This window comes from Lipotes vexillifer, unplaced genomic scaffold (genome assembly GCF_000442215.2).
Source record: "Lipotes vexillifer unplaced genomic scaffold, Lipotes_vexillifer_v1.1 scaffold40, whole genome shotgun sequence".
In the NCBI taxonomy this organism is placed as follows: domain Eukaryota; kingdom Metazoa; phylum Chordata; class Mammalia; order Artiodactyla; family Lipotidae; genus Lipotes; species Lipotes vexillifer.
In genome coordinates this window covers 1,486,336-1,502,209 of record NW_006771578.1, presented here as the reverse complement: position 1 = coordinate 1,502,209, position 15,874 = coordinate 1,486,336, and the positions used below count along the sequence as shown (strand labels likewise).

The 15,874-nt window shown below is 41.1% G+C and overlaps 1 protein-coding gene across 1 annotated transcript in view; it reads right to left on the bottom strand.

Annotated features, from left to right (window-relative positions):
• Nucleotides 1–15,347, bottom strand: part of SLC9A9 (solute carrier family 9 member A9) — a 547,504-nt gene extending 532,157 nt beyond the window's left edge. The window contains exon 1 of the mRNA XM_007446943.1: nt 15,173–15,347. Within this exon, the coding sequence (XP_007447005.1) occupies nt 15,173–15,347 (175 nt within the window). The remainder of the gene's footprint in view (nt 1–15,172) is intronic.
• Between the last annotated feature and the right edge of the window lie 527 nt (nt 15,348–15,874).

The following is a 15,874-nucleotide window of genomic DNA, read 5'->3' as shown; positions in this document are numbered from 1 at the left end:
GCTTTAGATGAATCTTAAAAGGTCACATAACATTTGTCCAGATGACCTGAATCAGGGAATGAGTTGAGATCCAGGCTGCACATGTGGGTGGCAGCACATGAGTAACAGCAGAGACAGATAAATGTTCCCTAGGATTTTTGTTTGCCAGTGTGTAGAATAGTTGTCAGGAAGTAGCTGCTTGGCCAGAGATTGTGTTTCCAGCTCTCTGGCATTTGGCTGGGTTCTCACCGATGGAATATAAGCAAAAGTGATGTGTGCCACAGCACGGAAGAAGTAGGTGAGTTTTCTCCCTCCTCTTTCACCATTTACCATATGGATGGGGCAGAAACAAAGGCCCTATAGGTAGACAGAGTCACCACTCTGAAGAAGTCTGCATCCCTGAAACACCAGGTTGGGGAAAGCCATCCGCCAGCCAGGAAAACCTGCACTGGACTGTTACTTGAGTGAAAAGTTAACTTCACTTGTGTAGTCACTGAAATGTGAGTGGTTCTGTGTTAACAGTCACTAGGATAACCTAAGAATATAATGTATAAATACAGAGGAATTTAAGAAATCTGATGGATTTAGGGAATCAGCAGTGGAGTAAGAAGAGAATAGGTGGAGAGAGACAGAGACAGAGACAGAGACAGAGAAAAACTCTAGACCACAGGGGCCAGGTCATAAAGAGACTCCTCTGTCATGCTAAGAAGTTTTTATTTTTAACCCAATGGTAATACAGAACTATTGAAAGATTTTAGGCAGGACAGTAAAACAGTCAGATTTTCATATAAGATCTATCACTTTGGCAGTAATGTAGAGAACTAGAGTAATAGGTGAGAATGAAAGCAGATTTCTGTCAAAAATATTTTTACCTTACTTGTTCCTGCTTCAGTATTTGGCCCACTCCCCCATAATAGTGAGAAATATTTTATCTTAACCTTTGCCAACAAGAAAAAATAAGTGATGGGTATGTAACCACCATGAGCACTTGACCCATCACAGAACAGTGGGCAACCTTCCATGTGCAGTGTCAAATGACTACAATAAAAATAGTCAGGAAAGAGAAGGGAAGACACACCACATGCACCGCACATGGTTTAGGGTGCCTGCGTAAGAACATCACTTTTCCAACACTCTAGTGGAATCCTAGGAAGGACTCGTTTTCTAAAAGTTACTTGGCAATTACCATGAATGATACTATGACCTCTGCTTTCTGCTAAGTGGAATATAAAGAAGGGAAACAAGGTACTACATGCATAGGGCCCGAATGGGGAGAACCTGTATTGATAATATCTGAAATTCCCAAAGGGTGGGCCATGAGCCGCTTATTTTTGCAAGATGCTTTCAGTGCAGTAGCAAGAAGTAAACATGAAGTATCCACCATTTTTTCTCAAGCAGGGGAAACAAGTATTTGTCAAAATAACAAGTGCTTAGTACCTGGGTTTCTGCGATTAAATTCACACAATGCCTCAAAAGCTAAATGGCCGTGCCTGGCCCTCTGTACCATCTCTGGTTCCAGCCTTCGAGAAGCGGCACACTGGAGTAAGTGGAGTAAGCTGCTCGCTGCCAGAGGTGACCAGATGTAATAGCATGAAAATGCACCTTGCAGATAGACCTCCCACAATAAGGAGTGTGTAGTCTGACCGACGGTCTGGAATTCACGACTGCAGTCATGCTGAAGCCAGCCAATGACTGATCACAGCAGGGGCACTAAGACAGGGAGATGGGACTCCTCTGAAGGGTCACCATGGTTCAAAGACCCCGCATCAGCTTTGCCCAACCTTTCTTAGAATTGCACCGCAGCCTAAACCTTTTCCTACGCAGCCTCCCCTCCTTCCCTCTCTCCACAGGGCTTGGTTGGGCTGCTCCAAGACCTGAGAGCTGGCCCAGCATCCGCAGTCTCCCTCCCCATTTTTCCTCAAAGGAATTGCTCCCCAATAAACATTTTGCACAGCTAATCTCTCTCCAGCATCTGCTTCTTGGAGGACCCAAGTGAACACACTAGACAGAAGGCCCTGGCCCTGCTTCTCCCCAATCCCAAGAGTTGAGAGGAATCAACATCTTGGCACAGTACAAGGGGCCACTGGGGAAGCTGCAGCCTCACCATGCACTCAGTTAACAAATGAATCCACCCATTTGTGTGCAGTAAGAGCAACGAGAAAATCCTTAATGTTGGAGGCCAGACACCTACTCATAGAGCCTCATAATGCTTTTGACAGCCACTCAGAGCTTTAGCTGTATGCTGACGCAAATGCAGAATGTTGAGTTAACACACTCCAGCCCAGTATTGTGTGAGAGCAGGTGTCAGATAAAGTAGGATTGCTAGTAGGAAGAAAATGCTAATGAAAAGGGGTTATTTTTATACTCCCACAAAGATACAGGGTAAAGAGAGCATCAACCACTTGTGCACAGAAGAAAAGAGGGGACTGTCTACCATGACTTATGGACACAAACCAGTACTCTCTTTGGTAAGCCATGAACCAGAACCCTACCTGCCCAAGGAGAAAAGGAGGCAGCCTGTCCCAGCAAAGCAATACCACAAACATATGTGTGCATAGCCCTGACCCCAGGTTGTATCCTCACAAGCATGACACTTTGCTGAGCTCTGTCACTTGGCCGGCTGGTGGCATTACCTTCTCCAAGCAGAAACTCTAGTCCAGATGCATCCCCTGGGTCTACAAGATTGAGCATCTGGGCAACTAGGGTGACAGCAGTGGGAACTTGCTTTCTAGCGAACGCTGACCTTGCCCCAGAAGCACACAAACCCCCAAGACAGATCTTGGACAACAGACCTCATCCCTAAGGTCCTCACAATCCTACAAAGTCCATCTCAAGTCCCAGCTGGGGGACCTGTGCTCTGATGCAGCCTGTACTCACTAAGTTCCCTAATCTTTGAGTACTTATAGTTTGCACCACACCCTTTTTGGCCCCATTTTATATAAAGATATATATTGTTCAGCACTGCTCTGTAGAGTTTGGCTTTGTCACCCCCACTGGATAATGAGACTGTTTAGGGCAGAAGCTGTGCTATTCTTCATCTCTTTTTTCTCTAGAAAAGCCAAACACTTCAGGCAGTTATAACCCAACTTTCTCCAAGTCCACAAACTCCCTTGGATTCAAGAAGAAAAGGATCCTCTGAGTTTATGTAGTTAGTCAGTGACCGACATTTTAAAATGTCACATGTAAGGAGCATCACACCAAATGTTGTGATGTCCCTGTCCTTACAGAGCTTGCAATATAACTCTCATAGCAGATGCCTGACATGCAGTTGACATGGTGATGTCTGTGGGAGAGGAAAGGAGGGACGCAGGAAGGAAGGAGGAAAGAGCCTCATGAGCACTCAAAATGCGAAACATTTAGAAATATGAGCCTCCTCTTTCTGGACTGGCTCTCCATCCTCCACTTTGAAAATATGAGAAAACCCCATTCCCTTCCTCCCTCCTTCTGCTTTCATGCTACAGACATGGAAGGCATTGCTCTAGGACTTGTGGGAATTATAAAAATGAATAAAATATGGCCCTGATCATAAAACATTAAAATATTTTAATCCTACCAGGCCTCTTCCTTCTGCCCAATCCTGTGGATCCTGACTTCCAGTGAGAATAAGGTACAAGGGTTTCCTAAGTGTCTTCTTATATTAAGCCTGCATTTCATAACCAGTTCCCCTGCATCTTATTTAGTCATTCTACATGATGCTGAAATGTTATCCTAAAGAGAATTTTCTCAGAGGAATATAGATGGGGATTTACTTTTATGTATAATGATCATATTTATATATGATGAAATGGATAACAGGATGGTTTTTAAAACACAACATGTTGAAATCTCTTTGGCTATGTTCAGACCAATGATTGTGTTCACACACTATCACGCACACTGCCACACTGCATGGCACACTCCAGCGGGCTCCTTTCAGATTCTCTTCCTGTAGGAGTCACACAAAGCAACAAGCCCAACTATACACATGCATCTAATCAGACTATCACACAAGTATATTTAAATGCCACGTGACGTTGGAGAGAATTCAGGAGCCTCAAGAAAATGTAGTTAATACATGAAGATTGAAGAACTGAGTTTTGTAGTTCTTTCACTCTCTATGCACGGAGTGGCTACCAAGAATAATCTAAATAAGTGAGGTATTGTCTCTTACTGAAAAAACAAGATAAATCCTTAAACTACGTAATATGATATTTCAACTTAATAAGGGGATCAGACACTGCTGATTGGCAACTCAGCATCTACCCCCTCTTTTTCCCAACAAAACCCTGATTTCTTTGGCTAACCATCCCTCCCCACATGTGCTCAGGCTAAGTTGACCTCTCTCTCAGCTCCAAGGGTGTTTCTATTCCCCTTGCTGATAATTGGTACTAGAAGGCATGTAACTCTATTTCTGTCAACAAAATGTGAAGAGAAGCTTGCTAGGAGGCTTCTTAGAAAACTTTTGACACCCTAAAAGAGGGGCAGAGGAGAGATGAGCTCTCTCCTTCCTCAGGCTATTATTGTGCCTGGTCAGGACATCAGGAACTGCCATGCCCACCTCGCTCCCAGCCTGGCATTGAAGTCAGCACTGGGAATGGCAGAGCGGAGAAAAGGAAAAAAGAACCTGCGTCCTTGAAAACAACAGCAGTTGCTGAATCAGCCAGCCCTGAAGACTGCTTTTCTCTAGACTTCTAGTTATGGGACATAATAAATTGCTGTACTGCTTAAGTCTGTTTGAGTTAGGGTTCCTGTGACTAGCAGTTGAACACATCCTAACAGATACAGTTTTTTTTTAACAAGTGAATGTACAAAGTCCCAAAGAACCCTAAAGGAGCGATCAACTAACTCCACCCCCTAAAGTGCTAAGGAAGGCTTCGCAGAGGAGCTTCTTAAGGATTTGCAAGGGAGAGAAGAGGGCGTGGACTTTATAGGGAGAAGCACATGGAAATCAGTAAGTGGGGTGCTAATCGGGAACATGGAGCAGTTTGGGTGGCCCACTAGGGCACCTGAGATCAAGGACCCCAGTGAGGGTGTTCAAGAGTGAGAGACAGTTGCCAAGAAGATCCTGAGGAAGGAAGAACAGAGCGAGCTCCTATTGAAGAGGCAGATTTGTTCTGTTTCGGGGCAGAGGAAAGAGCGTTTGGAGAAAATTATCCGAAGAGAGAAAAGAAAATTGAGATAGAGTGGGAACATGGAGAGGAAGTTAACATCAGAAATAGTGTCTATTTATGTGAAAAAGAATTTAGCAAAGGAATTTGAGTAGAGGAATTTCAAGATGACAGGAATAAAGTAAAGCCAAGGAAGACTGCTCTTTACCACTCTTAAGACTTTTTATAGTGGGAGACAACCCTTTAAGGCAGGGAATCTAAGATGTTATTTCAGTCACTCAGATTAAAAAAATATGAACTAGGGACCCAAATGTGGAAATGAAGAAGGAAAGGGTGTGATAAATATTCGAAGGAAGCCAAATCGGTGGACACCATTTAACTGTAAGATAGCATTCACAAATATCAGATATTACGTGTCATCGCTACAATTTTTTTTTTTTTTTGCTTTAGAGTTTTTTTTTTTACGTCTTTATTGGAGTATAATTGCTTTACAATGGTGTGTTAGTTTCTGCTTTAAAACAAGTGAATCAGTTACACATGTACATATGTTCCCCTATCTCTTCCCTCTTGCGTCTCCCTCCCTCCCACCCTCCCTATCCCACCCCTCCAGGTGGTCACAAAGCGACGAGCTGATCTCCCCGTGCTATGCGGCTGCTTCCCACTAGCTAGCTATTTTATGTTTGGTAGTGCATGTATGTCCATGCCACTCTCTCACTTGGTCCCAGCTTACCCTTCCCCCTCCGCATGTCCTCAAGTCCATTCTCTAGTAGGTCTGTGTCTTTATTCCTGTCTTACCCTTAGGTTCTTCATGACATTTTTTTTTTCTTAGGCAGAAAGAGAAAGACAAATATCGTATGCTAACACATATATATCGCTACACTTTTTAACTGTTTACTTTATATTTATCCACCTCTACCATCTTATCAAAGCCTTTGTCAGAACACTGATTTAGAGGGATGATATGGGTTTGAGTTTCAAATGCTAAATGCATTCCCTAACATTTTCCTTTAGCAGTTTAGTTTTACACTGAGATTAGTCAGGGATAGAACCAAAAGTAAAAATATACAATGCCTTCTGGCTATTTAGGGCTTTTGTTCTCTCTCTGCCCTCCCACCAACCTTCTAAATTCAAAGGACTAAAGGAAGGTGTGGGTGTTGCTAAAAGGGACATAATTTATTGCTTTGTGCTGGCTCACTATCAACTTGCTTTGCTGAAGAAAAGCATCCCATAATGATTTCAGAACAGGTCTGTCTGGGGCATCTGCCCACAAGAGTATCCCATGATCTTCCAAGGTGGAAAGTGGTCCATGAAGCTGTTCCACCTTGGGATGCTTCATCCATTCAAAGTTCTATCTTCTCACAGGTTAGAGTCATATGCGAAATGGAAGAGTCCCAACCGTGAGATCTTCCACCATGGTAGGCTGCCCGATGTGCACATCCATCCTTGGTGCATACCAGACAACACACACATGCACATACTCGTGCATACAACACACACAAACACACACATTTCACAGCACTCCGGGATTCCTAACATAGCACTATAGGTAACTTTTCTCTAGAAACTATCTCAGCCACAGCTTATATGTACCTAATACCCTTCCTTGAAATCATCTTAGGAAGTTTACAAAAGAAATATAGAGATATATAACTAGATAAATACTGACTAAAACAAAATGATTTCTTTTATAATGTTTACACAGAACAGTCTATTTTTTCTCAAACCAGGGGTGGAAATGTCACAAAGTATTCTAGATAGTGAAAGAGGAAGGGACTCCCCAATACATGGAGGTTGTCTCCCAAACTCTCTCTTCATCACAGCAGGGTAACGAAGTGAGAAAGGAAAAAGATAGGAGAAAAGGAGACAAAACTAGAAACTGCATGTTTCATTTTCCTAGTGGAGTAGTTCTCAGACTTTAGTGCATCAGAAACCTCTGGAAGTTTCATTAAAACACTGCTTTGCTGGACTCCAAGTTTTTGACTTAATAAGGCTGGGTCGGGGGCCACATATATACATTTCTAACAAGTTTTCAGGTGATGCTGCTGCTGCTGCTTCTGGAACCCTACTGTGAGAAGCACTGTCTTGTAAGACAGCAGTTTCTACCAATACGACTGCCATCACAGTCATAGAACTCCATCAAAATCCATGTCACGTCAGGTTCATGCACACAGCTTTCATCAAGCTTGGAGAGCCCAGAGGTATTAAGTAATTTTATCTTCAGTCTCTTCCAAAAATTTAATTCCATTAAACTAAGATTAGATGAAAGCCTAGTTTTGCACACTCCACATGAATAAGGCAGTTCCTCCCCCACCCATTCTGACAATCACAGGCATTTAAAACCAGAATCACTGTGGACTTGCAACACCGCCTTCCCTGATGCTGGAGCAGGTGTTTCCGGGTCAGCCTCATCACTCTCACTGGGACATTTCAACCCAGCTGCTTGGCATGGATGTGCTTTCACAATATTGCTCCCACTGCCTTTCCCATGCTGGGCTTTTTGCTATGGACAGTATAATGTTTCTGAGGCCTCAAGGTAAAAAGAAAACTTAACGACCCACCTCCCTTTCCCAACCTCTCCTCACTCCTAACTTCCTGGGAGAGTTAAATACCAACAGCAGACTTTGATCAGAGGACAACTGTGGCTAGAATTTGAGAGCACTAGCTTCCAAAAATGGTGTTTCTCCCAATTATTGTGGGCAGCCTTGGCCATAGTTGTAAATTTTTTGAGTTTCTGTTTCCTTATATACAAACTGAAGATGCTCAGACCTATTCTGCATGGATATGGTGATGATTAGCCATGAGGGTTAGTATGTAGTTAGATCTTTCAATCTCTGTCTTTCTTTCATAAACTTTCTAAAGTACTATCACCTGGCACAAAATAGACATTTATTAAGTAACAGCAACACTTCTAGGGCTAAATGTGTGATACAGGTGAAAGAATATGGGTTTTATGACCGTGGGTTTGAAGTTCAGCCCTGGTGGTTACCAGCAAGTCACTTTATGTCTCAGAGTGTTGGCTTCATCATCTGTAACATAAAAATGACAATACCTCCCCCGTGCAACACATACATGCACACACAAACACACCCATGTTTGTGATACCCAGTGGCCTTATGGAGCCAAACTGCCAAGGTATGAGTCCCAGCTTAGGTATCTAGTACGTGTGACCTTAAGCAAGTTATTTAATTTTTGGTGCCTCAGTTTCCCCACATAAAAAATGGTTGTTGGGCTTCCCTGGTGGCACAGTGGTTGAGAGTCCGCCTGCCAATGCAGGGGACATGGGTTCATGCCCCGGTCCGGGAGATCCCACATGCTGCGGAGCGGCTGGGCCCGTGAGCCATGGCCGTTGAGCCTGCGCGTCCGGAGCCTGTGCTCCACAACGGGAGAGGCCACAACAGTGAGAGGCCCGCACAAACCAAAAAAAAAAAAAAAAAAAAAAAAAAAAGGTTGTTGTGAGGATTAAATGAGTTAATATATGTAAAGTACTTATGACAGCATAATTCATACTGTAAATGCTATTTGTGTTAGCTATTTTTATTATTGTTACTAGTTATATTATTTTTATTATATGTTATTTTGACATAATAAATGTTTAGCAAATATTAGTTTATCATGTTACCACTTGCCTGACCATTTAGACTCTATATAATATCTCCATAAACAGTTTAAATCAAAAATTCATCTTCTTGATGTGCACACTCATTAGCCTTTAGAGTCTGAGATGGGATCCTTTGAGGCAACACAGTAGTTTGCTCGACGGGTTTCCTCTGTAGCTCCTTAGTGATTCAGAAGCACAGCAGGATATATAGGAGATTATTTTCTTAAAATCAACTTTTAAAAACCTACACAGAGCTACACATATTTGATTTTTTCCACTTTTTCAAACTTTCTTTGGCTAACACTTTACAGCATGGAAAACCTGGCCCTGATCTCTGAAGCTTCTTAAAACCAACCTCTTTTTCCCCCAAGAGGGAAAGCAAGTTTAATTCATTAGGCTCTTAACCCTAATTACCTTTCCTGCAGATCCCTTCAAATTAAATCAGAGCCACTCTGGTTTTCATATGAGATGCATCCACAGATCCCCAAATCCACAGCCAGACCTCACTGTTCTGATGGTATAACTTTCTCTCTTTGCCTTTCTAACAGGAATTCAACAGGATTTACTGAGCATTCCATATAAAATCAGAGCAGAACTGGAAGAACTAAGAATGGTAAAATAACGCTAATTAAAATCCCATCTGGGAGAAAGACTCGGATGTCATTATAGGCTGGTAGGGTTCTGGGAAAAAAAGCTATTGGTTTGAGTTGGAGTGGCTGAGAGTTGCCTGATGGCTAATGTCAGTCTTGGCCTGAATTTTGAAGGACTTTTTTTTTTTTTTTGCGGTATGCAGGCCTCTCCTAGGTCCATCCAACTCAAAACAAAAAACTCAATTTTGTTTCATTTTATGGCTGAGTAATATTCCATTGTATATATGTGCCATAACTACTTTATCCATTCATCAGTCAATGGACACCTAGGTTGCTTCCATGTCCTGGCTCTTGTGAAAGGGTGCTGCAATGAACATTGTGGAACATGACTTGAATTTTGAAGGCTTTTTTTTTTTTTTTTGCGGTATGCAGGCCTCTCACAGCTGCGGCCCCTCCCGCCGCGGAGCACAGGCTCCAGATGTGCAGGCCCAGCGGCCACGGGCCACGGCCCACGGGCCCAGCCGCTCCGTGGCACGTGGGATCCTCCTGGACCGGGGCACGAACCGGCGCCCCCTGCATCAGCAGGCGTACTCCCAACCACTGCGCCACCAGGGAAGCCCCTGAAGGACTTTTGAAGCTGGAAGGAAGGTTAGTGAAATCTATTTCATTTCTTCCTCATTTTATAGATAAGAAAACTAGGGCTAGAGATTAAATCGCTTGCCCAAAGTAATGCATCTAGTTACTGAAAAAAAAGAAAATCATAAGTATTTAAAAACCCAAATCCCCAAGAGAACATCCAATGCTTTCTCCATAAAGCATGCTACATTTGCATAAGTAAAAAGCCTCAGGAGGGCCTTCCAGGCAGGGAGAAGGGTGTGAAGTGGCAGTCAACATCTCCTATGGGCCTGGCAGTCAAGGAGGCAGGGCTGGACTGAAGCAGAGTAAAATGCATCAGTAGGGGAGAGCCACACCATGTCCACCAAGACAATTTTATCCTGAGGAACCTCCAAGCAGTGCTGGGATAAAATTAATGCCTTATGATTTTTTAAGAAACATAGCTTTTAAAACCTTAGTGCTTGACTATGTAACTATGTTTTCTGTAAATCTTGAAAAACAGGCTGTTGAGTGAACTCAGTTGGCCTTATGAAACTGCTAAATATATTCTTAGAGGATCAGACATAGTCTAATAGTTTAATATAATATAGTTTAATGAATTCAAAATCTAAACTTTGTGGCTTAAAATTTCCCTTCAGCCCACTAAACAGTGAGCAAGATTTCCCCTTGTATTTGGAGACTGTCCCTTATATTATAAGGCTGTGAAATCAAAGGTAGACTTCTAAGAGATTTAAATTGTTCTGTTCCTAAACTCAGATCCCAACCCTCAAGTGCATGGCATTATGAATGTCCTACAAAGTAAGGGAGCCCTCAGTGATGTGTAATGGAATTGTTAATGCTATCAGGGAACAAGGAGCAATTTTTCTTTTATGAACAACGAGCGATGGATACAGGGCCCTAAGTGAGCAGCGCTAAGTGCACCATCTGCTGCCAGTCAATATTTTGACCATTAATAGTCTCTTAAGCTTTTAGTCCAATTTAAGTGAATATCATCATGGCTTATACTTTAAACCAGTTATGGATTCTAATCCTTTGATTTTGAAATAATGAGAGCTGTAGAATGTCATGAGACACAATTACCAACCACTGTTCCTGGTGAAGCAAAAATATTGTTAAAATGCTGCCACTAATTTTTAAAAGCATCCTAGGACCCTTGATACCAAGAAAGATAGATTATTTGTATCTGGAGTATCAGAATTATCTCCAGTGAACTCCAGAGTCAAACCAAACACCACCCATGATTTTTCTTGGCCTCTACAACACTTCATATAATATAAGGTTAACAACTTGGAAATTGTTCCTAACAATAACTATAAAAGAGCAGTTAAATGTTCTGTTTGATCACTTTTCTCCTCACTTTTATTTAATTGCTCATTTCCTAAGACCCTGCTCCCTAAAATTTTTTAATTGGATTTCCCCATATACAGATAAAATGCATCAACATCTAGTGTGTCTTCTAAAGGATAACTGACACATATCGGCAGAATAGTGACAGAAAGGCAAAAGGCTGGCTGGGATGAAACAGGAAATCCAGGGCCTTAGAAAAATATTTATGGTTCTTGATGCAGAGGAAAATGAAATGTTATACAAATAGTTGACGAGAGTAACAGCAGTAGTCAGTCTAGTAGGGGAACTGTTAGTCAGATTCATTGATAAGCGTCAGGTACAGGACCAAGCAATTTTAGAAGATGTTTCATTACAAGCATATCTGTCTGTGAGATGGAGATGACTGAAGTACAGCTGACTTTCAAGTGTTCATCTCCTTTAAGATAAAAAAAACTTTTAAAAGTTCAACGTGAATCATAGTTTTGTTTCTTTTCTTCCCCATTGATTATCACCAGGCCCCTGGCAGAACTCTCCCAAGAGCCATGGCTTCCATCCTTTGGTGGTCTTACTCTGAAATTTCATTCTTTTGGACTTTCTGGAAAATAGAATCTATCTGACTAATCTTGAAAGCATAAACAATATGAGGATGCATCTGGATCTCACAGATACATCTTTTCTCTACGACAATCATTGAAAGAATTTATTTATTTTAAAATATCTTCAGTATCTCTTAATAAAGATAGATAGCTAGCCCAGCTCGGTGGCTAATTACATGACCTTCATATCTCTAAGTCTTCATTTCCTTACCTGTGAGATGAGGATGCTGGACTTACAATCTCTGACTCCTTCCCAATATATGAATTTCAAATTCAGTTACAGCTACTGGGAGATTCATTCACTTGGCATCTCCCTTCCCCTTACCATGCTAGTGGGAACCTGCTGTATAGCGCAGGGAGCTCAGCTCCGTGCTCTGTGGTGACCTAGATGAGTGGGTTGCGGGGGGAGGTGGGAGGGAGGTCCAAGAGGGAGGGGATATATGTATAATATATAGCTGATTCACTTCGTTGTACAGCAGACACCAACACAACATTGTAAAGCTACTATACTCCAATAAAACAACAACAACAAAAGGTTTATCTGAATGTCCCATCTTACTTCTCTGTTGTAGTTTCAGACGATTTTATTACATCACTGACAGAAAGTCCCTAATAAATATTTTAGACATAACATTTAGATCATCCCTGAAGAAGAAATATGAGATGTCACCAGTGCTATCCATATGGACTATTTTCAGAGATTATCAGTGAGAGCTCTTTTGAGATGAACATGAACCTTATTAGACATGTGGATGAGTAAAATCACATGGACGCCGCCATGAGTAGCTATTCAGTTTGGGGGAAGTTCACTTCTTTGAGACTTAGTTTCTTCCTCTGTATAATGAGGTGGCTAGAGAAAATAACCTTTAAGATCTCCTTAAATTCCAACAATTATAATTCTATGCCAATTAAAAAAACTGAACAACACTAAAATAAAAGTCTTTTCACTGATTTATACAGCTCAAGATAACTCAAGGATACTAAAAATTCTAGTAATGGGATAGTTATACATATATGTGGATGTCTCCATAATTTTTATAATCCTTATACATTGCAGTGTTTCAGAACTTGCTTTCAATAACTCCCATATAAAAAAATTTATAAAAGAAGGACAGAAATCAGACAGCTCAACTTAATCCCACACAAACCTTAAGCTTAAACTGCCTTAAGAATAGCAATTTAGAGAAACGCTATCTCAACTATTGCTCAACGTGCTAATTTTTTTTCTTCTTTATTGAAGTATAGTCGATTTACAATATTGCATTAGTTTCAGGTGTACAGCAAAGTGATTCGGTTTTACATACACACACACACATATATGTTTATATAAAACCGAATCTTTTAAAAATTCTTTTCCAGTATAGTTTATTACAAGATATTGAATATAGTCCCCTGTGCTATACAGTAAATGTGCTAATATTTTATGACTTCAACCACAACTTACAAGTATTTCATGCAGTTTTTAAGGATTAAAGTTAATCTGGGAATTTTCATGTTAAAAAGTAAAAGTTATATTTATGTGTCGTGAGTACAAAGTATGTCTGAATTTTAACAGGTCACCAAAATTTAATCAAAAGTTTTACAGGGCTTCCCTGGTGGCGCAGTGCTTGAGAGTTCGCCTGCCGATGCAGGAGACGCGGGTTCGTGCCCCGTTTCGGGAGGATCCCACATGCCGCGGAGCGGCTGGGCCCGTGAGCCATGGCCGCTGAGCCTGCGCGTCCGGAGCCTGTGCTCCGCAAATGGGAGAGGCCACAACAGTGAGAGGCCCGCATAACGCAAGAAAAAAAAAAAAAAAAAGAAAAAAAAAAGAAAAGCTGAAATTGGTAAATGAGTCATAGTTCAATCAAATTCATGGCTGTGAAGAAATCTTCTCCTCTAATAAAGGGTTATAATTTTAAAACCAGTCTTGTTTTGCTAAACTATATATAGCCCTTTAATTTAATGCCAAGAATTACATTGTTTCTGGCTTCTCAGATTACATCCTATATCCTCGATTATTTATTAGAAGAGTCAGTAGAAAGCCTGGTCCACTGATGGTGGAGAAGGGCAGTGACTGGCGCCGAGGGCTTTACATCTGCTGGTGTCACTTCCCTTCTCTCTATTTCTCTTTAACCTGATTGTAAGTTTTTCCCCTCAAATGAGAGTTTTGTTATGTTTTTTTAAGTCCTTCAATGGAAAGGAACTTAACTGTGCTCTGAATGGACCAGCACATCAGTCTCCCGAAAGAAATTACACCGCTTAGCCTAAAACTTCTGCCTTCTAGCTCGAGTATCTCACAGTGGGATCCAGTTAAGGCATTCGATTTCTTATGGTCTCAAATCATGACCGTACATTGTTATCATCAAGACATCACATGGTTAGCATATAAAATGTGCACGGATCCTGTTCCCTGAACCTCGGGGGTATAAAAGGCTATAGGACTTCCAAAATAAGGGAAGTGAAATATAAAAGTATATTCTTTACTATGACTTATAACAATGCCTCAGCTGTTTCCATTGTGTTCAAAGTTCCTATCCATTATCAGGCTAAGAGTGGTAAAGCAAACTATTTCATAAATCAGATCAGTTTTAAAACCACCGGTGTCTTACACTATACTTTAAAAGATGAGAGTACATACTGGATAATCTCTGTCACATTTTATTAAGCTTTCTGAAAGGAATGACATGGTAAGTTGCACAGAAAGAGCAATACCTTGGGAGCTTAAAAGGTTAAATTCTTTTCCACACCTTGTCCCTCCCTCCAAAAAAGAAGATACACAGTAAATCATACTAATAATAACAATAACTATAAACTAGAAATTATGAAATCAGGCTAAGAAATGAAGAGCACTGCATAAAGAAACTTGTGTATTACAAGAAAATAAAACATGCTCATATAATTAAAATAGATTTGAACAAAATTACTCCAATAGTAGGGGTGGAATACATACGTTTCTGCAAGTTTTCTTCTTGAAACTAGTTGATGTAAGAGGATTTACTCAATACATGTTTAAGTGATGTTATTTCTAGAACTTTATAAATCTCATCAGCCCCTCCACTGAAAGAAGGCTGCTCTCTGTGACTTCCCAATATCTATCATTACAAAAACAAACAGCTAGCCCTGTTTGTCTCCCCACATGACAATGGACCTACATCTGTCAACAGACTCGCATTATGTGCTGCGTGAGAACATGACTGTGACATTTACTCTTGTGACAAGGCAAATTTTGGCAGCTCATCTGGATAGAGATGAGCATTCATTATGCTGCAGCACCTTTCATCAAGCTAATGACATTTCAATCAGCATGTTTTCTCCAGTTTCGGTACTTTGCCATCTGAGCACAAGTCTCTAATTACGCCCAAGCAACAAGTTTCACATCAATCCTACAGTTTCTGCACTCACCGTACACCATCGCTCCTCCGGTTTCATGCAAGAAGCGAAATCGATGATTTTTAAATAACCAGATTGTCAAAATGGTAAGGATGAGCAAAAAATTAAAGACAAGCAGCTCCACCGCTCCCTGATGTTGAAACTGATACTCGTCCCTCTCTGACATGAACCTTTGCTGTCTCTGCATTCTCCAGTCTACTCGGGATTCCTTAGATAAAAACCTGGATAAAGGACTGTTTTATCAAGGTTTGCCTAAGACGGTCTGGCTGCCTGAGGATTTCAGGATAACACTGCCACTTAAGTTGCTACTTCAAGAGCATTCTGCCTTGGCTTAGTATTCAGATGGCTTCTAGTTACAACTTCCTGTTTCTCTCTTAAAGCAGCCTCGTCTCTTTTCAAACTCCAGAGTGTGGTTTCATCATCAACTCCTACTGTCTTTAAATGATTCATTCCATGAAATTAACATTCATATCGGACAAACCTGCTATCAGTCATTCTGAGATCTTGAGTCAAGATCTTATCGTTTAGAACTAGTCTTCTTAAGCTGCATAACAGGTGAGTTGTAGATTAATAATAAAGCAAATCACCTTACATCACCAACATTTTCTAAATTCAAAAAGCCAATTCCTGAATCATAACCTCACTCACATGCGAGATTTTTCCTTTCCAACCAAAGCCTAGCAATGTGATGAGGACAGACTGAAAATGATTTCA